Genomic DNA, 25,203 nt, shown 5'->3' with positions numbered 1-25,203 from the left:
CATTGTGAAAGTTCCTTAAGGAAATTCACCTTCTGTTAATCATAATTAAAGTTATATAGACCGCCATTGCGTGAGGGCAGGGTAATGACACTTAATCTAAAGTCGAACTTCGTTTTGCGCGGAAGAGATCACAAAAATATACCTCTCGGGAGGCACCGGTCACAGTGAATTTAGGGGGGCTGATTTCTAAGCCATTGCGCTCTGAGGACCCAGGATATCACTTCTGAAAGTTGTTGCGCACGTTGGTCATGCAACTGTTGCTCACTGTTTTTAAAATAGTTTTGCATTGCATCGAAATTAAGAAACCATCAAACTCGTTTAAACACATCTTTTGCGTTATCCACTTTAATTCACTCACTAAACTATTTTTCAAAGCAGGCGTTTGTAAAGTTTTATTTTCTTTCGTTATTAGAGGGCTGGAGAAGAGCCTCGATCCATTTCTGGTTCAATTTGTCCATGTGAGTAAGGAAGTAGCAATATGCATTCTAGAAGTCTAAATCTGTAATACAAGTGACCAAACGGAAGGAAAACCAGTAACACTTTATTATCGTAAGGATAAGATGATACGAGCACAACAGGCTACTAAGAGTGAAACTAGTTTTTATGAAAATCAACAGTGGCATTTTCAAATTTTAACTTAAGAATAAGGTTTGATTTGAAGCCCTCAACTGAATACGTTGGGAAATTGACGAATTCATCATCATAAAATAAACAAAGCAACACCGACTATTCTCTGTCCTGTTGTAAAGCACAACGGAAGTGTACTCAAGAAAAAGAGAAGCACCTTTTTAAATCTTTCTGTTTGAATTTCTTCTAGCACCCAATGCCACGCGATTTGTACATGAGGTTGAGGTTTTGTTGGCAGATTATTAAAAATCGCCATCTTGATCTTATCTTGTTTTCTGATCGTTGGGTCAATACACAACACACCTGACCACACCTGGTGTTTTTTCGTGTTTTACCTTTCCCTCAGAACGGCGAGAAGTCAAGACTTTGTTTGTCTTTATTTATTAATTATTAAGTCTTCTGGTCGCAAAGTGAGTTCTTGCTAAATTTTGGGTCTAGCATGTATATCAAATTGCAGTGATTTAGTAAAGATAAGCTGAGCAGATATCTCACAAAGCCATGTATTAAACACACAACACTAGCAAATTTACAACTAAATTACTGCCTAGCGCAAGATAAGTGTAGTTATTAACAAAACAATTACTCTTTATACTTACGACTTTCTTAACAATACGTAAGGTAAGAGTGATTTTTTTTCTCCCTTCGAAGTGAATATCTGCCAGTCGTTAAGATGAAAAACTAAAAAGTTGTTTTTCGATTCATTTCCGTGGTATCAAAACTTGAACCTTTGATGGTACAAAGTTAAAACATCAGGTTGTAGTATAAGTACATTTAGGATGGAAAATTAATCCATCTGTGTTCGTTAGGAATACAGTTTGCATCTGTCTTATGACCTCCAGACCATGCATACTCGGTTCCACGCCTTACATTCGGTGGTCGCATATCAAAAATGGACGCAGCGTAAACGCAAACTTATTTAATGCAGGTAAAATTGGTATTTGATATAAAAAAAACCGATTTTACTTCCAACACACCTAAATTGGAAGACATACTCTATTTCTACGTGTACGAAACTACTCAACTGACTGGATAATCGTATTCTTTGCTATTACCGCTACTTGTTTCAGTGACATCATTGTCCTACATAATTTGTTCCCAGCATGTGAGAGAGAGAAAGAGAGTAAAAAGCCCCCCACCCTCTCTTGTCCCCAGCCCCCTCCCCACTCACCAAGCCCTGACAAGAGGTGACACAGGTGTGCAGCAATAAAGTATCTGTCCTCAATTTCTATAAATTGATCGGTCTCATCTTCATTTCAGCTCTTTTGGCTGAGTGATGTAGGAATCCATGCCACCGAATGCTATCATAACCGGTGTACTCTCCATTATGGTAAACACCATTTAGGCTGCTTTGGTAGCAACCATAATACCACCAAGCTCCTTTATAGGTCACAGCACAATTGGAAGAGGAAATATCTTTTGTCATGAATGGATAACCATTATGGTAAGCCAGCGAGTCACTAGCGTTTCCTGAAAAAAAAGGTTAAATAAATAAACACCGACCATTTGTTCACAGCAACAGCCATTTTAGAGGTAGGGGCTTAGACATCAGGGTAGTGGACTAGAACTCGAAACACTCGATTTTTCAAACTTGAATCATAGGCATTTTGAAGAGATCGTAACGAAAACTTACCCGAGTAATTTCTGACGTTCAGTTGGTACTTTGTTGCCTCATTGCCAACCGTAAAGACATTGTACTCGGCATAGGCTGTATTTCCCGACATGTCTTCCAAATCAACACGAAGCTTGTAATTACTGCTGTTAGTAAGGCGGTGTATTTTGTCCAGTCCGAGCCAAAACTCCCCATTCAAGCTACCAAAGCCAGTTTTGTAGTTAATCCAGTTGAGATAGAAGTCAACAGAGCCGTCCAGTCTCTTCTGGAACACAGTCCACCCCCCACCAGCCGTTGTTTGGTCACAGAAAACACTGAAGGCACCTGAACCGTCTGGATTGATGGAGTAGACGCCACTGCTTCGTTTGCCTGAATTATAGTTATCAGCACAGTTTTTAGCATCTGTAAAATAAACAGGAGTGTGGAAAATTGAAATGCTAGCAAGACTATTCCAAATTGAGTTAGTGACGACTTCAAAATGCCGTGCGTAATCAAATGATATCCACGTGAAATAAAAGCAATAGGGAAAAGAAAAAAGTCACACATTAAAGGTTCTTGTGACCTATAAAAGGTATTTAGAACGACAGGGAGGTACAACTCGGATAGTCGAACGTTATGGAAAACGTTTTTGATTTTCCTATGAAAGTTCAAGAACAAGGTAGGATGAGATTAATTGGTTGGTACTTGATTCAAATAATTCCTTTTTTTTTTCTTTCTTTCGCCCAAGTATTTATTTAATTTCTTAGTTTTATTATTTAGTAAACAGATCTGCACTGCAAATAGTAGCACCACTTTGTTGCGACAGTTCGCTCTGATATTTGAAAATAAATAAAGCAGCCCAGTAATAATCTTAAAATGAATCTGAAGTATAATGGGTTACACTAAGACTCTAAATCGTCACATCAACTCCCGATTTGGATACTTAGGGCTTTAAGATTGCTCAGATTAAAAATGAAAACGACCGAGTCTGAGATGGGTTTTAAAGAAAGTTTACCTCGCTTTGCACATGTCATTCCATTACCAGTAAATCCATGCTTACAGGAGCAGCTATAAGAGCCAAGAGTGTTGTGGCAGTCGGCATTTATGTTGCACACCCGAATAGAAGCACTACACTCATCAATATCTGTTGGCAAATTTACCAATGTGGAGATGAGATTTAAATGAGCGCTAGAATTTAAATGTGAATATGAAAGCGATCTTCGCAGTAATGATCTATTTTCGTGGTCACGTCTTTATCCGCAGTTCAAATATATGACTTTCATAAATTCACAGTCGTTAAAATAGAAATGTCCTTGGTGATAATACTAACCTCGAAATATTTTTTAAAAATTATCAACTTGAAATCGAAACAGCCTAATACCATAAATTCTCTTTCGGCTTACTTCATCTTTTTGCTGAGAATATTATTGAAACTTAATTCACTGGCGTGAAATCTTCAGACCCAAATGAATGAGGAGGGGGGGAGGGGGGGAGGCTAGAGTTTAATTTGCCACATACATGTATGAAAGTTATTTTCAGTTAGTTCAATGAGATTTCAGACATGGCACGGGAAGGGGGGGGGGGGAAGGCTAGAGTTTAATCTGCCACATACATGTATGAAAGTTATCTTCAGTTAGTTCAGTGAGATTTCAGACATGGCATTTGAGGATGATAAGGGCTTTTGGACCATAATAAATTACCATCTGTTCGAGGAGGTACACATAGGAAGGAGACGGCGATCGAGAAGCCAGAAATAACATATACCGTGCCCCCCCTCCTCTCTCTCTTTACCGCAAGGGTTCTCGCGTTACACTGAAGTCTATATGAATTAATGTGTCTCTTCACCTCTACAAGTTTTTCCATCACCCAGGAATCCGGCTTTGCACGAACAACTGTATGAACCCAGAGTGTTCTTGCAATCAGCGTTAGCGTCACAAACAGGGATAGAGGCATTGCATTCGTCAGCATCTACAAATACAGGGATCATAACTTGTTTTATCAAAGTCAATAAATAAGTATGGAAAAAGACGGTTGTTTTCGTAGGTTTCACGCAAGCATTTTGTTATTGACGCAATTCATTGGATTCGAGATACTATGTCGTACAGTTCAAGAGCGACCCGCGTCTCCGCGGTTCTGAACTGCGCAACCGGCCAACATAGTATTATTCGCCTGATGACTTCTTTCATTTAACAGCATTCGTTTCAACTGCTATATGTCATTTGCGATTCACTATCATGTATCTTCCCCCTTTTTGTTTCTTTAAAGCCAAATCTTTAAATCTACTAAGAGTTTGACTCAAAAACGATTTATTCTTTTAACAAGGCAAGGCAATGGTATAGCCCACCTGGGTACATTTATTTTGAAACGCAATCCATCGAATGTATCAATGTATCTATACTTAGTCGAAAGAAATCACAGAGGCTGTTTGACATCAATAGTACCAATGACTGTAAACATATGAAAACCATATATGTGAACTGCGGTTTAAGAAATAATTTTAAAGATTTCGCATTAATGAACACTACTTAAGGAGTAGTGAAATAAGGCCCGAAAAAAAAAAATCAGGCCTGTACGGGATTCGCACCCATGACCTCTGCTATACCAGTGCAATACCCCACTTGGCTTGTTAGCTCAGTTGGTAGAGCGTTGCCCCGGTGTCGCACAGGTCATGGATTCAAATCCCGTACAAACCTGTTTTTTTTTTAGGCCCTACTTTCACTACTGTTAAGTAGTGAAAGTAGTTTGAAGATCGCTTTCAAATTCATTGGCATCACTATTGATCAATAAAATTACCTTCGATCTTCATGTCACAGTGAAGTAGAACTGCTCTCTTAATGAGATTCACCCAGTAATAACCACTGACTGCTTGTCCACCTCCACTGGCCTTGATTTCCTTGCACGAGTCTGCAGGAAGCTCTGGAATGGCACCGAGGATTACTGTAAATTGGAAGAGAGAAAGACTATATTTTGTTTCCGTACTGGGTAACTGGTAACCTTTACTATTTTGATCCGAAGGCTTACCTCTATTCATGTCTCGTCTGAAGTAATATCTCTCAGAGTTGGGCACAAAATCTTCAGGCCTGGCTTCCTTTGTACGATTACTCAGCTCACACTTATCTTGGGTGAAGACATAGTTAAAGCTTTGGCATCTGATGTCATGATAACATTCCCGTAAACACTCATCGCCGAATGCAGCTCTGGTGATTGTTTTAAAGATGTGATTTTGTAACATCATCCCAAAGATGGAGTCTTCGCGAGTATCACGGTGGTACTGTGTAAATACTGAATGAAACGATACCAATAGGGAGAGGACAACTGGCAAATGAAAGAACCCTTGGATCACCATCGTGGTTTTTTCCTAACTGAAATGAAAATCGGAATTTAATGCTGCACATATCTACACTTATGTAGCCATCCACAGAAAAACAGGGAGCATGTAATTATAGGGGCACGCGGGTTAAAACACGATACGTGCAACGGGACATGTAGTTCATGAACAAAGCAAAGACAGGCATGGTGAATTTTGTTTGGCTTTGTTCCAAGCAGTCTTACAAACGGGACGCCCGTGAAACGTGCTATATAACACGCATGCAAAAAGACCTAATGCGCAAGCGTGTGTGTGCGATGTGGTACGATCTGGTGCAGGTCGATAAGACACGGCTGCTAAAATAGTACTAAAGTGCGTTTGTCTGCGGTTCTAAATTGCGTCAGGAAGCTCCATAAATGCAATTACAGAATAGCACCCCTGTGCAAGAGAGAATTATAGAGCACGACAGCTATATCTGAATCTCTGAGGGAGACACAGAGCGCCACCGTTTCAGAGCACACCCATAACACCGAAAGCCACTCACTCTGGAACGAAATAAAAATTTATTGATCGTAAGCCCTGTTATTCGTCACTTGCAAGGAAAAACACGAGCCGCAGCTAAGTATGTCACTGATGTTCTTATTTCATTTTGACGTCTTCTTACTTTTCGCGCGAGTTCAGCGTGACTTTATTTGCTGTTTTTTTTTTTCGTGCAAACACAGCCTGGACTGAAACAAATAGCAGCTAAAGTTAAAACCTAATAGGCGGGGCATTTCCAGTCTAATCTTAAGTCATTTCGATCACAAAAGGGAACATCTTTTTGTAAATCAATAAAAAAGCAAAAAAACAGGCGCTTGAGTTGGAGAATTAAGTTCTGAGTCTTCGAGGAGAAACTGTGGCTCATTTTGAGTCATTTTAACTTATATCCCTAACCTTCGTGTCTTACGATTTCCTCGACACCATTTCATATTTAGAGGTACATGTATCAACCACGATGATAAACCGAACGTTTTCGATCATATTTAAACTGATAATCTGTTGCCATATTTAAACTCGACTTCAAATATAATTTTTACCATAGATTCAAATTATAAGTGGCTAATAATGTTGACTTAAAGATCTTACTTTCCAAATACTTTTCTTTTGTTTTTGATCCAAATACAACTTGAAAATGCATCTCCTACGCTTGGCAGCGCTGAAGATTTCCACTAAGAATGGAACTGTTAGTTAAAATGTATCTCATCGAACAACTTCTCTTATACTAGAGACTCACCTGAGGGAGTATCGCAGAATTCCTTTCCTTTCAAGATCAATACAAAGACCTTCAGTTGGAAACGTAATGGTCGTTTAAACCCAGCCTTCGCTGAGATAAGAACCTTCTAAAGGCTGATACGTGCTAAAATGATGCAGCATGGCAACACGATACCCTATTTTAAAACCTCCCTTAAAATGCCACCTGAAGATTTACTTTGTAAATTAATCTGAGTTGAATATCTGTTTTGGCGGGGAGTCAAAACATTATATCCTTGTCATAACGTAAAAAAAGAAATTAAATTTTTAATATTCCTATAAAAATCTCAGAATTCGTTCGCCTCTAAAAACTCGTTCCTTTCCATCTTCCATTAAAACACAGTTCGTATCATAAAGGAGCTAGTATAAGGAGGAAGTCAAACTGTGTGCGCGCGAAATGTATCTAAGACAGGTTATTATTTGTTTGAAGATTTGAGTAAACAACGGTGCTGTTAATTCTGAGTCTCCAATGAGAATTAGAAGTAAGAAAGATATCGTTTCATCCAGAATTACACCCTGTAACTGTGGTGTTTTTGGGACCCTAGCCACCCTGTTATGTTAAGAATCATTTGTATATATTGAGTGGATACGATTATACAAATGAAGAATACTCCTTAATTGCAATTAAACACAACAGTTTACGACTTTTAATGTTAAAGGAAGTGTTTTTCTTTCCAGAAACAATTTTTCCTACCACTTGGCTAGAAAATGCATTTTGTAGCCAATTCAGCATCGAAATTCAAAAATTGAAAATTTAAACATACGTTTTGAACAAGGAAACCTGCTTGTATGTTTGTGTCATTAATTATTCAGCGCTTTTAGCCACTGGTTTTTTTTTAATCATTATTACCTATTTTGAAAATCTGAAGTTTACAGAGAGGTTAAGAGGAAAAGACAAAAGTTGATGATTGTTCAGGTCTACAGGATGTTCACGAGGGCGAACTTCTAGGGAAAGTTCGGTTTGCCGAAGAATTGTTGCAAGCATGTTAGTTTATGAATAACTTTATATTCCTTTAATAAAGGAACAGGATAATTTTCTGGAACAGTACTGAGAAATTTTGGTGGAAGAATAATCTATCATAAACTATACCTTATCCTTATCCTCTTTTTTGCGCGCAAATTTCGCACCTTTGAGATTAAACTGCCTTAAATTATCATAATAAAGCACTTAGAAGGAAAAAAAACAAGTTGTTTCTTTTGTTTAAAATGAGTGACTTTGCGGCATAAATTATTTTGTGACTAAGACTTAATTTCGGCTATTCCCGTCTCGATCTCCTGTCAACTGATTGTGATGTCATCTATCAGCAGACAGGTAACTAGTTCGTTGTTTTGTCGTCACTTTCAAATTGATTGAGTTGACCATAAAGAACTTGAACGTTCATTTAAAACAAAGGTAGAAAAAGAAGATTGTGAGAAGCACGCACTTTTTTATCATAGACACGACTGAATTAAACTCTTTCGAGTCAACTCCTTATTACAACGGTAAATGCTAAATTTTGCTTTCAGCAAGTGAATTCGTTTATTTGATACATGTATAGTGAGGGCACAATTCCTTGCTGAGTCTCTGATCCGTAAAGTCTTATTGATGTTTGTTGAATGACTTAGAATTATTTCGCAACAAAAAATGTATTGAAAAGTTTTAAGTCAGTTAGCCATGACTGGCTTTATGGTTATTGAGCTGACTCTCTCGACTGATATTAGTGTGATAAAATATAAACCAATAGTTTCACTAGCAACCCATGTGGCTTTTTCAGTGTTGGTAAAAGGTATCTCAGATGTATGGGTCTCCTCTCCACTAATGGAAGATCAGTGGGTGAACTGAGAAATTAAACTGAATATGAGGGTGGGAAGGTGTAAATAAAAAATAAAATCGGCGAGGATGAAAATGCAAAATTTTCCTCAGCACCCAATGATTTACTAGACCACCGAAAACAAAAACACAAGCTAAAAATTTCGGGTTTGAAAAACAATATCCATTCGCGCGAAATGGCCACTTGAAATGTGGACAGGTGAAAATCATTTATTGTTCACACACCAGATTTAATTTAGCAGGATGCTAATTGTCGATGCTTCATTTATTCTCACTGTTACGCAACAAAAGTTACCTCGCATATAAACACTACATAAATAGAGAACGTGATTATTTTCTTTACATCTTAAGAAAATGTACCTCGGTCATACATGAAAATAATCAATCCTAGTGATCTCCCCATTAACAAAAGACAAAGGAGAAAGTTAAAATATTCCAATTCCTTTTCGCACAGCACTGACAACATCTCTTATTTTGCAATTGTTCCGCTATTTCTCTTTGTCAGAAATTATTATGTCATTCCTTTCTCAAGTGCTACATCTTAAAAGAAAACTCCATTCAGGGAATGTAGACGTCCAGTGTGCACACATGACCTGTATGCTTTGATTGTTTGTTGACTCTTTTCTTGTGCCACGCACGTGTGCTTAGGAAGTGTGGATGGTAAACGCGTTGAGGTCTCTGACAAGGCACGCATTGTTCTCATCGTTGAACAGAGGTAAACAAAGAGGCAGACATCTGAGCCATGCGCTGGCTTGAGACATTCCATACTCATAGTCCCTCCTTTCTCCTCTGATGATCATTCCGGAAAATGAAAAGAGATGCTTTGAAGGAACCTGATAAGTTTCTCGTGGCATTCCATCCGGGAGGAGGAACAGTAACCCATGTTACTAAATCCTATAGAAATGGGGATGACTTTTTTTTACGGGAGCGCAGGTCAAGTCACCTGTAGTCAGGTTTTCAGGATACCACTGACGTTTACTGAGCGTGGTAGAATGTGGTGGTGTATTCCAATTGATTGTCTTAGGATGTTTCATCTTATCATAAACCAGATCCATGTGACTGACCTTGGAATCCTTTCACAAGTTATGGTAGCGAGTAATTGGGAATTTTGGGGGCTCTTCTTCTGATTACTATGCAACAAGAATGTGACTTGGGTGGTGCAGGTAATAGCACAGCCAATGTGGTCCCTATGGAATTTGCAAGGGATGGTTATCAAGTTCCTCTGTTGGTAACCGTTACGTAACTGATTATTTGACTTTAAATGGTGACAGCATTCTCTGCCTCTAGACATTTGGCAAGTTATTTAGCGGCACTATTTTTTGTGTCTAACGGATTAATTACCTGTAAATGTCTCGTGGGCTGCCTTTTTATCGAGAGCAGCACTGCTGGCTGAAGTATGTTTCTTATGGTGCTGCAAGTACTGATGGGTGCGGCTCCTGTCCCTGCGTTCCTAGTTTAGATGAATTTTGATAATATGGCTTTAAATTCTCTTTTCCAGAATATATCGGCACTCAAAACTTGTATTGCTGAACTGAATTGGACTAATTCTCCAAATACATGTCAGAGCCATTTTGGTGTCAATTTGTCAGTCTCACTGCCAACTTGGAAGAAAAATAAGTGAGAAACTTCTGGGATGAGGTGGTTTGTAACACACTGAGGAACCTCTCTGGGAACAAGTTTCTTTTGGAGGGGTTAAGCTGTGCCTGAATCTTACAGGCTAAAAGGAAAATGAAGGAGTACTGCAAATGAGTCTCTGAGTCATGAGGTTTTAGGAAATTGTTGGTGATTGCAATATAGTGGACTATTCCAATAACATGATTTGCAATTCAGGTGACATTTTTAAAGAAAACATGACAATTTTTATTTACCCTACATGTTTACCTTACATGTCTCAAGCAGGAGATCCTCAGATATGAAGCTTTTCCACAGTAGATCTACAAGTTATATTTCCCCCTGCATGCATAATGTTTTAAATAGTTTATAAATAATATTGGAATTGTAATATAGCATGTTTTATTTTATTTTAGCTTATTTTCTTGAAGATATTAGCTCTACAGCTACACTGTGAATTTCAAGCATAAATAAAGTATATGTATGTATGTATGTTTAAAATAATTTATGCTGGCTGTTCAGATTCACACAAGCTGATGATAAGTTTAACATTCTGAGTTTTAGCTCACCACTTTAGATCCTCAGACTTCTACTAGCCAAGATGAAGATGAGTTTTAAATCTTTAGCTCTCATGAATGACCAAGACAGAATTTCTCCTCAAAATATCAAAACAATATCAAGCAGACAAGTAGTGAAAATGAAGGAAAATATCAATTTGGAACTTATTAGTCCATGCTATCAAAAGAATTGTACAGTAGACAGTAAAGAGAACTGCTAATGAGATCTTGGGAGTGAAAGAGTTAAATAGCATTGCCATAAGAATGCACTGCTTTGTTTTGTGATGCAATTGATGGGGATGATATTGTAAATCAAAGTTCCTTTGTACTGTCCCTCTGGTCAGTAGGATCTTGGATAGCTTAGAAAATACTATCAGCCAGAAGAACAGGTTGTGGACAAACTCAGCTTAGCTTAAGTATATTCACAGATTTGGTAATATAAGAGTTCCACACATTCCTGTTAGACTAACAATTCCTTAGAATCACCCTAAAAGAAAATTTTAATTCTCTCCTGTCTCAACCCTCTACACACTTGCCTTATCATGCGTGTTATCACATATGTTCTCTTGACATATTCTAATGTGCAGACAATGAAAATTTGTGTAACAATTAAGAGCTTCCTTGGTAATGTGTACTTCAGGGGTAATATTGTAAAGAGAAACTAGATGCTAGTCACTCTTAGGGGTCAAAGGGTTAACTCTACAGGCTGGAGAAACAGCTTAGTACTTAGGAGCAAGGCTGTGCATTTACCCTTTGATATATAGGAATTGTGCACATTTTTCTTTCATCTTTCATTACAATTAAAAGAAGCTCTTGATTGTTAAACACATTCTTCTTGCCTTAAGAAATGTATGGAGAACAGTGAGAGAACATGTATACTGGTACTAAGATGTAAGGGGTTAAGTAATGTTTAGTCTTGTCAACATTATTTTCAATCATAAGAAAACATCATGGTGATACTGTTCCTTTCAAAGAATTTCTGTCCAGGCTTAAGCAGAATACATGTCAGATTTCAGTACAACTGGCTGAGGTGTTAAAGTTTACAAAGCCTTTTAGATTCAAGTCATTTTAAAGATTGTTATGGATGATACCCATAAAGATGAGTTTCTAGAAATTTCTTGAATACCTGGTCATGCTGACATGCATGCTATGGAACTTTCTAGAAATATTCAACTAGGCCATATAAATCATGATGTAATACTACCAAAATAGTTGTGTTGAAAGCTTTGAGAATGTTCTAGAATACTTTGTAAATGTATATAAGGATTAACTCATGTACTAGTTGTAGATTTTGTGATTGTCAACTGCTTGGAAAGCCATACTGACAGAGAGTTACTGTGCAAGATTGTTCATTCAAGAAACTTTGGAGAAAACTGTGAGTTTCTGTTAGTGGTGAGCTGGGATAGAGACTGTAGAGTGCTTAAACAAGTTTATTAACCCTTTAACTCCCAGATCAAATTTGTAATTCTCCCTACTGTCAACCATACAATTCTTATAATGTTAGTTCAAAGAATTTAACATTGTATAAACTAATTATCCCCAAACTGATATTTTCATCACTTATTTGGTTGATACTCAATTGATATTGTCCAGAGAAACTCTGTCTTGGTCACTCATGGGAGTTAAAGGGTTAAGGATAATTACTGTACAGCTTTAGGAATTGCTGCTTAGTTAAAATATTACAAGTTGGTTTGAAGTAGTTGGGTTTGAATGAGTATTGTGTTCTTTCTGCCAGATAACTTATACTGTAACAAGATGTTTAATTTTTAGTAGTAAAGAGATCTCCAAAAAAAGAAAGTACAAATCAAAGTTATGTGATACCTTTTTGAGCCAAAGCTCATTTTCAAATACAAAATATAAAAACTTTCTCATCATACAATTGTATTTTCTGAGCTAACAAGGATCATATTGATCTTAGTAACAAGACCACAGAGCATGAAAGTATTCCTGAAAAGTTATTCCAATGAAGAGGTAAACAAGAGGCAGATGTAGAAAAGTATCCCATTAATCAAACTGTAAATGAAAGTAAGCTAAGGCCAGGTAAAATAAAAGGTATCCTTCCAACTGGTGATTTTCAAAGAGGCTAGCAAACGGTTTATACATGATGCATGATTAAGGCCAAAATAAAAATGTAAAGCATGAATTTCATAGAAAAGCAAGTGTAATTAATTAATGCATTTATGAACCAGCATAAGGTGTCATCTGCCTCCTGAAATATACATGACTTGGAAACCTTTTCTGTCATTTCCACAAGATTCCCTGAAAACTTTTACAGAAGAAAAGAGATTTGAAGATTTTTCTCTTACGTGTGTAAAACCCAAAGTTTCCTTATATTTGTGCAAGAAAGAGGATCAGGACCACCCCTCCCCCCCTTTTAAGATTCTATTGACCAAGGCCCAGTTGTTCAAAGGCTAGTTCTTAGGTTAAGTTTAAAGTTTAACATGGGTTTCTATATTCCTTTGTTCAGAAGCCTTTTTGGAATAATTTTCTCTATCCTATTTAGAACATCCAGTTAATCACATTCTAGTCAGAAAGAATGACACTTAATTTTTTATCTAAAGCTTTGAGATCTAAAATCAGATTTCATAATGGTCCCAAGTTGACATAGAGGAATAAGATCACAACTGAGTATCAAAATTTTCGTGTAAAACAGTTCCAACTGACTTTTGGATAGGAGAGAATTGCAGAAAAGTTTTCTATCAATCAAATGGTTGGTAAAATTGGGCTAAGCTGGCTTTACATATTAGCTGTCCCTCTGGCTGTAGTATTTGGAAACCCTCCCTCTCCCATAAGTGATTAATCTTCAACCTCTCCCTACAATATTCATTCATTATCCAGCCAGTAGGTAATGAGAATACTCAAAGTTATCCGGCAGAAGTTGTTTTCTTGATCTAACATCAATTTCTTGTAACTTATTAATGAGTAAATGAGCAGGATTAAGAAGAGAGAATTATCGATCAGATCTCGCGAGTTAAAAGGTTAGCTATCCGAGATTCTATGACCCGACTAAGGAACCTTTGATTTAGAGGATCTCTCGAATCAAATGCAGTACAAAACATACATTCTTGTGGCAAAACTATTTAAGATTACATTTTACCTTCGCCATCGTAGGTCTCTCAACTGTATTCTTTACATTTGAGGTGACCAAACATGTTAGTGTCTAATTCTAGAACGTTGACTGTTGGTAAATGGACTCTTGTAATAGCCGACAATTTCCGAAAACCATCCGACTCGGAAACTTGTCAATAGTACTCCTCCACTGTTCGCTCGGTTTTACTACTAACCAATAGGATTGACAACGAATGATTCTCGGAAACTCGTTTCTAGTACTCCTCGGTTACAATTCTGGCAATGCGAGGTCGCAGTCGATTTCGAAGCAGGCTCATCAACTGGGGGCTGTCCTGGGACACGGGGGAATTCCTATTGTTTTCATATCCATACATGGAGTTGTGACGCATTCGTTAATGTTTCGTTCCTTTGTGTACCGGTACACGAGGACAGAACCCATCAACTGGGCAAACTTAACTGAGGCGTACGCCGAATTTTCCCAGTTGACGGATTTGCTGCTTCCCATCTACTACAACTTTTTAAAAGCTGTTTTTTTTCGAGTGAATGGTTAACACTCATGAAACCGAAGACCTGCTAATATTTTTGCCCTTCGTCGTGGACCTCGTTGAGCAGTCCAGCTCTCGTGGTTTAACACATGGCTTGAACTCACAGTTGCAAAACAAGGTCCGAGCGCCGTGAAGTAAACTTTTCAACGTTGGTCTTACAGATAAACTCCTTACATCAAAAAGACGTAGAAAACATGGAACACAGATACACTGAACACGAGGAGGATAAGGTACGTTAAACGTTTGTTCAAATAAAGCTCAAATTCCTTTAAGCTAAATTGGTCGCATTCCTGCTTGTGCACACTTTGCTACATTAAACACGAACACGAGATGAACGCAAAGAGCGAAGGAGCATAAATAGGTTTAAATGCGATACCTCTGGTTAAAGACACAGATAAAACTTAACATTGATTTTATGGTTTCACAACTCTCCTGGAAAAAAAAATCCAGAATTTGGGAGTTCACGTTGTATGGAAATTGTAATGAATAATTCATTAACTTTTTTGCGACAAGTTTTCCTTCGTAACTCGCGCACATCAAGATTTTCTTTCCTATTTTATTGTTGTTGGGGAAAATGTAACTTGCGTCATGAACTTCGAATTGACTAAAATACATGTACGAAAACGGAAAAAAAACAAAAGTATTTCGGAAAAAGCGTTCGCGCAAAGGTATGGTTTACCAGTGGTTGTGATAGTGGTAATTAAACTGGAATTGTTGGTGTAAAACAAGTTTGTCTTCACAGAGATGTGAAAAGTAGATTTTATAGGTGTTGTTTTTATACAGTGGCAAGGAAACAATGAATTAAAAAAAATGGAAATTAAACAAATAATTACAAAACAAAAATATGCTTAAGATCACCGGGTTTTCCTGTGATCTTTGTTCATGTCTTACATGGTTCAAACTCCATGTGTGGCATGCTGGTTTCTTAATTTCTCTTCCCCTACAAGAAACCGCTGAAGCCATGGATGTCTTTTCTTCTTGTGTGGTGTTTACACTTGGCTTGGTATTCACTGGTTCTTTCATAGTAGTAGTAGTGGTTGGGTTTGGCTGCAGAGTTTCTGGATCTTCAAAATTAAGTGGTTCATGTTTATCTGGGGATGCTGGTTGATTTTAATGACATTGTTTCTTGTCTTTAATCTGGCTTCTTAAAGTAGGAAGTGTTGTCTGTGACTTCTTTCTGGTGGGTAGTTTGTCTGGCAGTGACTAGTAATCCTATGACATTTGGGATGGCAAAGGTACTGGCTCAAAGAGCAAGCTTGACTTTAACTGCAAGGTTGCAAGGCTTAGTGTGTTGTTTGAGGTCAGGGCAAACCTTTGATAAATTCTAATTGTTAATTAGCTCTTTCAATGTGAAATGTTGCCTGGATTGATTTGATCATAATAATCATTGTCTGCTGCTCCATTGTGGGCTTTTGATTGCAAAGGGAAAAGTGGTGGTGTTTGATTGAGGTAGTGACAGACTATTGAAGCTAATTACATTTGCACCTTTGAAATTTTTTGTAAAGGAAAATTCATTGTTGTATTTAAGTCTCTTAAATTTATTTTTTGGTAAACAATCTTTTAATAGACAAGTGAAAAGGTGCCAAAAACCTTTTCATTCATTACCTTAGTGGCTTAAAGTAGTAGTGAAGCTGTAGCTGCTTACTGCAAAAGGGAAAATTTAGTTGCAAATGGTACTGAAACCACAAGAGGTTCTTGGTGATGGACTCAGCCAACTTATTTGTAGTATTCTAAATAATAATAATAATAATAATAATAATAATAACTTTATTTAAGTGTCAGTGTATTTTAGCACTGCTGTGCTAATTGGGGACACTGTAAATAAGGAAACAAATATCGTAAATGAACAGAAACTCGTTAAAAACCACAACTGGTAGGAGGCAGACCAGTTGGCTATTTACAAAGCGTGCAGGAGTTGAATTCCGGGCCACTGAAGACAAATCCATCCTGTGGCAGGGAGGAGGACTTGAACCCAGGACCTCCAGCTTACAAGTGCAGCGCCCTAACCACTAGGCCACGCTCGCCTCCTCTGATCCTCCTCGTCAATGACGAGTTGGTACTTTCTCTATGGGTATAGAAATGATAATAGTATTTTATTGATAACACCTCTATAGGGTAGCTGTACATCTATCAATTGAAATGGTTAAATGAGGGATAAATGAAAATTAAAAAAGTATCATTGTTAAATACCATATTACATCATGGATAAAAATTTAGGAGGTTGACCTATTCTAGTGGCTTAAGCTTTGCCAAGCAGAGAGTGCTTAACCTCTGGTAAAAACATCAAGTTCCACATTGTTTCTGAAATCAGTTGAGAGCTGGTTTAAAAGAGTAGCAGCATGGTCTCTTGGGTATTAATCTGTGATGTTTCATTGTCTCTCTTCTTGTACTGAAACCATGGTTATTTAAAATCACATGATATGAGCCAGAATATTAAGCAGAAAAATACTGAAGAGATAAATTGTCCCTGCTTGTGTTTGGATTGCTGAGTTACACCTTTTCCTAAGAAGTGATTTATAAATCCTCCTTCTTGAGACAATGTGGGTAGTAATAGAGGTTTAATTTAAAGAGTTATTAGTGCAAAGTCAAAGCATTGGCAGATGATGGTTTTCAGAATCTCTGTATCACAGGTTAGATCATAAACACAATCTGATGATACAAAAGTAACAGTGTTAAGGTTTTTATTGGCTGTATCCTCCTAGAATTTGATTTTACAAGATTCCAAGGCTCTAGCTTGTCAAAAAAAACTATCTGTACTTATGAAAAACAACTTCTCTCAAACGTTTAAACTAAATTTTGTAAATTTAAGTGCTCTTAGACACAATCTAGTACATTTTGGGTGCCCAAATTAAGCAAATGAACAGTCCACAAACACAAGAAATGGTAATGTAATTAAAAAATGCAGCCATTTTCTGTTATATCATATGATCTTTTGCAAAAAAAAATGAATATTACTATTTGATTCATCAATCACACGAATCTTCTGACATATTTTAAGCCAATAATCATCAAATAAGGCAGTCACCTAATTCTACAGCTCAGAGAAGAGCCCATCCAATATGAGGTGAAACAGACCTACTTTTTTTTTTTGCAAGTGGCATCCCCAACAAGGGGAGCCCGATGGAGTTTGAGGGCCCATGATTTGTTGATGACAGACAGACCCCCTTGTTTCAAAGTGTGATGAAAGATATCACATTAAACCAATTCGGTTTTTCCCACCCCACAAGAAGTTCCAAATTGCTTTAGAGACCATTGTAAAGACCCATTTGGGCATAGTTATCATGGTAACCATGTATTAGAGACCAAAGGAGTCAAGAGTATTATTAATCATGGACCTGCCTTTTAATGATGGGTGGGACAACACCAGAGATTAAGGTTTTTAAATTTTTCAGGTTTTTAAATAATTTGATTTTCGCCAATCAGTCCATCTAATTAGCTTGATCAAGGTTAGCATTACCAAGATAAATGCTGAGGATTTTAAGGTTGTTGGCAATTCAGGTGTGAGCCAATCCTTAAGCCCTCAGTTTTCTTTGGATCTAGCTGTGAGCCAGAGCCTTACTCAAAAATGTTAATTATTGGTTTGTTTGTTTTTTTAAAATTACATTTAAAGAACAAGTTACAGACATAATTAAAATTACTACACAGAAACAAGGTTTGGCCAACAACAGCTGTGCAATTGCTGTTGTAAGCATTGCACCAAAACTAACATAATTGCTCTAAAACAATTTAATTATATTAATAATAAGATATTTAAATTACTGTACAGTTTCACTATTACAATGAAGTTAAATACAGTTACTATTGGGAAAACTAATACAATTATTGTAATTATTACTGATGAAAAGTGAAAGAGAGAAACACAAGATAAGAATGGAAAGTTTTCAGTCCATTTTTTAGTCTGTTTTTAATTTTTTTTTTAACAAAATGATAACAATGTTAAAAGCCTTGACAATGGAGTAATCATTTGCCAATATTTAAATGGTTTCATTGGTGCATTGAGACACATTGCTCACTTAATTATGAGAGTCAGGGATTTGAATTCCCTGAATGCTTGAGTCTTGTCAGATAGCTTGACTTAAGTCTCATCTACCTGGCAATATAAGAGAGGGTAAAGGGGGCATCCTTGTCTTTTGGGTGAAAGGGCAAAGAGAGCCAGCAGCTGTTGATAACTGAGGAGGTTATGTTGGTGTAAATAACCCGAACCCACCAACAGAAGTCAGAACTGAAACATAATCTCGCCAGAACCTGTTGAAGGAAAGCATGATTCATGTGATGGTGTGTTCTAGTGTTGAGACGCCCTGAAAGTGCTGAGGACTTGAACTTTACTGAGGGCTCTGAAAAGAATTTCTCTTGTTTATTTTGTATAGCGTGGACATTGTTAGGGCTTTCCACAAGTTGTTCCAATTTTCTCTAAAAGTTGCTCAAAAGTTGCCCTAAAATCCAAAAGTTGCTCAAAAGTTGCTTTCAATTTTTTTGTGTAAGAGATTGATTAACAACTCAAATAAAGAGTTAATGAATAGATTTCACTTTGCATAGATATTAGATACATAATTACACCATACTGACTCGCCAATATTGTAAGACTGAGTCTCTCTCAACCCAAATCATAAAAATCTGATTCTCTGTATTGGCTTTCTATTACAATAACCACGTGATTATATGCGAACAAAACAAACTTTGCTAATATGCTTATTAAATATATAAAGTTTCTCTGGCATGCACGAGTGTATGTGGTATAAAAGTGGTCAGCGGTCAGCGATGGCGGTCGGTCAACTAATTTTTAGCTCCGTTCTTATGTTCACTTTCCTCGTGTTTTTACTGTTCAGCTGCTTGAACAATCTAAGCCACTACTCTAATTGGCGGTTTTCCTCAATTGGGCATGGATTTGACACACCAGGAAGCGCCCCAGAACCTTCTTCGATGTCTTATCTCGATCCTAGTAGTTTTTGCCGAATCCGCCATTTTGGATTGAAATCATGGTACATAAGAATGAAGCGAAGGCGGTTTCTCCGAAGACGGCTTCTGTACTCAGCTAACGGAACAGCGTCTTTTAACCCATCTCTCCTGGAAAACAATCTTAGCGGCGACATTCATCCACATCCTGGACCAAACTCTACTTTTAATTCTTCATCTACATCGACGAACACAAATATTAGCTTTCCTTGCAACACGAAGTCAAACATCAGGATTGCTCATTTAAATATCCGCTCCTTGAAGTCCAGGGAACACTTCACTCTGCTAAAGGATTCCGTTGTCTAAAATAATTTCGACATCTTTACGATATCAGAGACTTGGCTGGATTCTTCAGTCAACAACGAGAGCATTCATATTCCAGGCTACACTTTGTATAGACAAGACCGTGGCCCGCACAAACCTGGCGGCGGACTATGTGTTTACATTAAGAAAAACTACAAAGTTTCATCACTGGAGAATGTATCCTCAGTTTCTGATAATAACTTTCAGCAATTGTGGCTGAAAGTGCAAAGTCGCTGTTATAAGTCATTCGTCATCTGCACAGTATATCGACCACCGAGTACTCCATTAAATTTTATAGATGATCTTGCCAACAGTCTTATCGAATCCCTCCTGTCAGGTCTTGATGTCATTATATTGGGTGACCTCAATTGCAACCTCCTTCAAGATAAAGCAGAATCCCGTGCTTTAAACGATTTTTGCTCTGCTTTTAACCTCACCCAATTAATCAATCAACCAACCAGAGCCACGGAGAATGGGGAATCGTTAATCGATGTTGTGATGACCACGAATGAGAAACTAATTGCTTCAAACGACGTCCTTATGTCAACTATTAGCGATCACAATCTTGTTTACATCTCGCTGAAGTTAAAAAAGCCAAGGATTAAGCCCTGTTACGTCACTATTAGAAGCTATACTAATTACAGCGCCGACAATTTCCTACGTGATTTGTCATATGCGCTTTTTCACAGAATACGCCCATTTGACGATTTCAACGATCAAGTTTATGTATTCAATGAACTGTTCTTGGAAGTACTAAGTCAACATGCTCCAGTCAAGAGGGTTAAAATTAGATCTAAACCTAACCCCTTTATAACACCAGAAATTCGTCAACTAATGAGAACGCGCGACCAATGGCGCAAACTTGCGGGAAAAACAAATGACCCTTTCCCCTGGAACGGATACAGATTTTTTCGTCAAGAAGTGAAAAGGGAGATTCGTGTGGCCGAAAAAGTTCACGTCAGGACTCAGATCCTGGATAGCAATGGAAATTCTAACTCAATTTGGAAAATCATTAACCGGTGTCTACCACGTAAACAACAAGATAGTTTTATGGCTTCTGAGGATCCCACTGGGTTAGCTAACGAATTAAATGATTTCTTCATTTCCGTCGGCAGTATTACTGCTCAAAAAGCCAGGGACTTATCTTTACATCATGGACTTAATGTAAATTTGGATGTGCCGACTCCTTTACACATATCCACCGACGTTAGCCCCGAATTATTCGTTCTCCATCAAGTCTTGGAAAATCAGGTAGAAAGGGTGATTAGAAGCCTACCATCTAACAAAGCTCCTGGAATGGACAAGATGTCTTCTAGAATTCTTAAAGACAGTTTACCCAGTACGCTAACAACAATTACCCACATTGTGAATAACTCCTTTGTTACCAACACATTTGCACGTGCATGGAAAACAGCAGAGGTTACACCTATTCTCAAATGCGGTAATCCAGATGTCCCTAACAACTATCGCCCCATCTCATTATTACCAATAGTCTCAAAAGTCACTGAAAGGTTGGTACATGGACAACTTATGGAGCATCTAATTAGAAATAATAAACTGGCAGCACATCAGAGCGGAAATAGAAAGCTTCACTCGACAGAAACCGCTCTGTTGTACGTTACAGATCAGTTGCTCCAGGCTATGGATAGCAAGAAAGTTTCCATCATGGTCTTATTAGATATGTCTAAAGCATTTGATAGTATTCAACACGACATCTTGTTATCCAAGCTACAAAATCTCGATTTTTCCCAGGGTGCGTTGAATTGGTTTCAGAGTTACCTTTCTAACCGACAACAGTGCGTTCGAATTGGTGACGCAGTTTCTAAAGTACTCCCACTTGAGTTCGGAGTTCCGCAAGGCTCTATTTTAGGTCCGGTTTTGTTTACAATCTATGTTAACGACCTCCTTTCTGTTCCTAAACGTTGTCTATCTGCCTCCTATGTTGATGATTGTAAATTGTATTTGTCCTTTTCACCTGCCGAATTACCCACGTCCATCCTCGCCTTAAACGAAGATCTTACGAGAATATCTCAGTGGTGCTGTAAAAACTCTCTTTTGATTAATCCGGACAAAACTAAGGTTCTAGCTGTTGGATTACCACAACTTTTAAAGAAACTGTCATCATTCAGTAGAACACTTTTTGACAAAGAAATAACACCTGTGCCTGTCGTTAAGGACTTGGGTGTTCTTCTCGACACACACCTCAGTTATAACCAACATATCACTGAGATTGCCTCTAAATGCCTTTTTAAATTGTACCAAATTAACAGAATCAAGCACCTCCTGGATAGGAAAACACTTCTGTTAGTAATAAATTCATTTGTCTTTAGTAAACTCCAATATTGTTCAACTGTCTGGAGTAATACCAGCAGTAGCAATATTGACAAGTTACAAAAAGTCCAAAACTTTGCTGGGCGAATTATTCTGGGACTAAGAAAGTATGACCATATTTCGGATGGGTTGCGATCGTTGAAATGGCTTCCTATTAGAGAGAAACTCATTCTGAATGACGCTACTATGATGCACAAATGTATTAACAAGCTTGTTCCAGACTATCTTGCTGATATGTTTAAATCACGTTCTCAAGTCCATAATAGACAAACTCGATCATCTGGTGCTTTGGATATACCTTTATGTCGCCTGTCAACAGGGCAGCGCTCCTTTGCTTTCAGAGGAGCCAAACTCTGGAACTCCTTGAATGATAACATTAAGTCCTTAAAATGCCCCAGGAATTTTAGACGTCATCTTGCAAATGTTTTATTAAGTTGATATATTATATTATTGATATATATTTTGTAATTATAATATTATTGTATTTACATTCTCAATTAATTTATATATTTGTATTTTTTATTCTATTGAGCTGAAAAGCCCACTTAGGGAGCATCAATAAAGTGTGTATGTATGTATGTATGTATGTAAAACCATAGTGTTTCAATATTTACATCTTTGTGGATGTAGTACAGAGCACTGTCCCTGTTGGTCAATGTTTTGCACCACCAGCTAGTCCTCTACAGACATATAATTCAAGATTTCATGTGTGCTTATTGTCATTGTAATGTAACATGACCATTGTTTCCACTGTTTCCTCTAATGCTGCCTCTTGCTGCTTGCTAAATGCATTTTGCAGCAGGCTAAACACTCGTTCAGCTGATGCTGAACTAGGCTGCACCAACAAGATCTTTTTGACTGCAGCAGACCAATTTGGGAGAGCAGTGGCATGTGTAGCCCACCACTGTACTTTGCCTTCTTCTGTTTCAATGGCTGCACCATCAGCAATGGCCAGATAGTTTGGCAGCTCTTCCACAAGCTGTACAACTTCTGCATCAGTAATGAAACTAAATTGCTTTAGTTCCTGGACTGATGCAGCAGTTGGATGTAGTGCTTGCACCTGTATTGGGCAGCATAAGTGTGCAGCCTTAAATGCACGGACAATATTATGGAATTGCACACTGAATTTCTGTTGGTAAAAGCGGAAGCCTGGATCGATACATGTCTTTGCTTGAGCAACTAACTGGTTGTACAATGCCATATTTCTACCTGCATGTTGGCGAGCTTTGGCCTCAGTGTTTGGATAAGAGTCAATGTCTATTGCATGTGCTAATGCAGACAAACGCTCATAGCAAGTAAATACTAAGGGACCATCCCCCTCAAGATAATAAGTTGCTTGAACAAAGTGCTTGCCTGCATCAATCGTAGCAGCAAGCTCAATGTCTAAGACTTTAGCAGTAGCTGGATCATCAAAAATCTCCAACAGGCTTGCATGGCAAACAGAAGACAGGTTATCATTTTCTTTTAGAAAGGGCTCAACATCCCCAAAAAACACCATGACCTGATTGAGGACTTCCCATTTGCTCCACAATCTGGTTTTGGAATGAAGTCACATTGCTGTGCCAGTTCTTGTCTTCCACAACAGCTGAGCAGCTGGACTGAGAGAAAACATGGTGTGTATAGGACACTAAATTCAAAGTGTTTCCCAACATTATCGATTGTGTGTGAGAAACAGATGACATTAAGAATATTGGAGAAGAACAACATGACTTGATGCAGTCCAGCTTAATTTACTGTTGCACCATCTCTCATTGCTGCTAGAAGATGGTTTGTTTGCATTCCATACTCCACAGCCAGGCACTGAATCAGCCTTTGAGCAAGCTCTTCTGCATTCATACTCTTAGCTAGCATTTCTAATTTGAGAAGCCTCTGCTGTATATTCCAATCTTTGTCAATGAAGCGAACGATAATTGCCAATGCTTCTCCAAGTCTGGTGCTCCCATCAAAGATCACAGAAAAAGCATTGTTGGCAGCTATTTCGGATTTCACAAAGTCTATCTCCTTTAAGCGATGTTAAGCGATGACCATATTTTTCAAGAAATGGTCGCAAACTGTTGACTTTTAAAAGGGGAATGCCTGCCTTCAGTAGAGCTTCCACAAGCTCATATCGATAGAGCCTCATGTTTTCAGGTAATGTGGATCCTTTTGCTCCTCCGCTTGTTTTTGCAAGATCCTTGATATTTTGATCTTCTTGCTTTTCTTAATATTCTCCAGCGCTTTGATGTGCTTTATGGATGATACATGTTTCTTGACAGAACTCTTTATTTTGGAAAGAGTTTCTCTGCAGGCGTCATATCTTATATTTCCCAACACTGTAGTTAGGCACTGGTCTTTAAACTCATTCACTCTAGCCCACTCGGACATATTTGGATCAACTGATCCACGCACATTTCTCTTAGTCTGCACTTTTCTTTTCCGAGAGATACTGGCTTTTTCTTGAGTACTTAATCTAGTACTAGCTTCTACTTCTAAAGGATCTGAATATTCATCATCTTAACTCGAGCTCGAGCATGGATAATCACTCACCTCCGTCATTTTGAATTTTTCAGCATATCTGCTGACCATTTTCGGCTGCTACCACAAGCAGACCACCAGGGGAATAGTGTTTTTTTGTTTACAAAAGGTATTTTATGCCAAATCATGCATACAAGTGACTGATGCTTTAAATAAGAACTTGTTTGAACGGTTTTTTTTTACAAATTGCCTTAAAAAAGCAAGAAAGTTATTCAAAAAAGAAAAAAGTTGCATGAAATCCGAAAAGTTGCTTGAAGGACTAAAAGTTGCTCCAAATCTGAAAAGTTGCTCAAAAGTTGCTGAGCAATTTATGGACAGCCGTAGACATTGTGCTTCGTGCATAGGATGTAATACACTCCTTTAACTCTGATAAACACAGGCCACCACTATCCACTTGCTGCACAGTAGGCAATGTCAGCTTTGCACAACCATGTGTGATTGAACAGCTTTTCTTTCTTTCCCTTATCTGCCTCTAGCTGCCTGGAAATCTCCTCTCTGCTGAAGGTACAACCTGCATCACAAATATGATGAATTCCTGATTTTCTCCAGGAAAAATGTCTTCCAAAATCTCTTGTGCATGGGTTTTGGGTGGATTATCCAATCATTTTTGCTTACATTTTTCAGGGTCACTGAAAGCTGAACATGGGAGCTGTTGTCCTCTTAAACTGATGTCTGGTTGAGTCTGAAAATTTTCAACC

General features: G+C 37.9%; 1 protein-coding gene, 1 long non-coding RNA gene and 1 pseudogene across 2 annotated transcripts; all 3 read right to left on the bottom strand.

The window, feature by feature from the left end:
* Nucleotides 1–1,811: 1,811 nt before the first annotated feature.
* LOC131787617 (uncharacterized) lies at nucleotides 1,812–6,909 on the bottom strand. The gene is made up of 7 exons (XM_059104694.2): nucleotides 6,796–6,909; nucleotides 5,237–5,577; nucleotides 5,009–5,152; nucleotides 4,061–4,183; nucleotides 3,231–3,359; nucleotides 2,258–2,638; nucleotides 1,812–2,094 (listed from the first exon to the last, which is right to left on the bottom strand). Exons 2-7 carry the CDS (start codon nucleotides 5,559–5,561, stop codon nucleotides 1,853–1,855), a joined length of 1,344 nt encoding a protein of 447 aa, XP_058960677.2. The 5' UTR covers nucleotides 5,562–5,577; nucleotides 6,796–6,909; the 3' UTR covers nucleotides 1,812–1,852.
* Nucleotides 6,910–8,796: 1,887 nt separating this feature from the next.
* On the bottom strand, nucleotides 8,797–14,007 carry LOC136281044 (uncharacterized). The gene is made up of 4 exons (XR_010717544.1): nucleotides 13,888–14,007; nucleotides 10,504–10,575; nucleotides 9,964–10,072; nucleotides 8,797–9,809 (listed from the first exon to the last, which is right to left on the bottom strand). It is a non-coding gene; the product is annotated as an uncharacterized lncRNA (long non-coding RNA).
* Nucleotides 14,008–22,694: 8,687 nt separating this feature from the next.
* LOC136281015 (uncharacterized) lies at nucleotides 22,695–24,113 on the bottom strand (annotated as a pseudogene).
* Between the last annotated feature and the right edge of the window lie 1,090 nt (nucleotides 24,114–25,203).

This window comes from Pocillopora verrucosa, chromosome 5, assembly GCF_036669915.1.
Source record: "Pocillopora verrucosa isolate sample1 chromosome 5, ASM3666991v2, whole genome shotgun sequence".
NCBI classification, from domain to species: domain Eukaryota; kingdom Metazoa; phylum Cnidaria; class Anthozoa; order Scleractinia; family Pocilloporidae; genus Pocillopora; species Pocillopora verrucosa.
This window is presented reverse-complemented; position numbering and strand designations above follow the sequence as displayed.

Bases quoted from the DNA above. Each gene is read 5' to 3' on its own strand.
- LOC131787617 (XM_059104694.2), bottom strand. From the start codon at position 5,561: ATGGTGATCCAAGGGTTCTTTCATTTGCCAGTTGTCCTCTCCCTATTG. The intron at 3,360-4,060 runs GTGAAGAGACAC...ATTTGCCAACAG, and splicing joins TGATGGAAAAACTTGTAGAG to ATATTGATGAGTGTAGTGCT. The intron at 2,639-3,230 runs GTAAACTTTCTT...TTTATTTTACAG, and splicing joins AATGACATGTGCAAAGCGAG to ATGCTAAAAACTGTGCTGAT.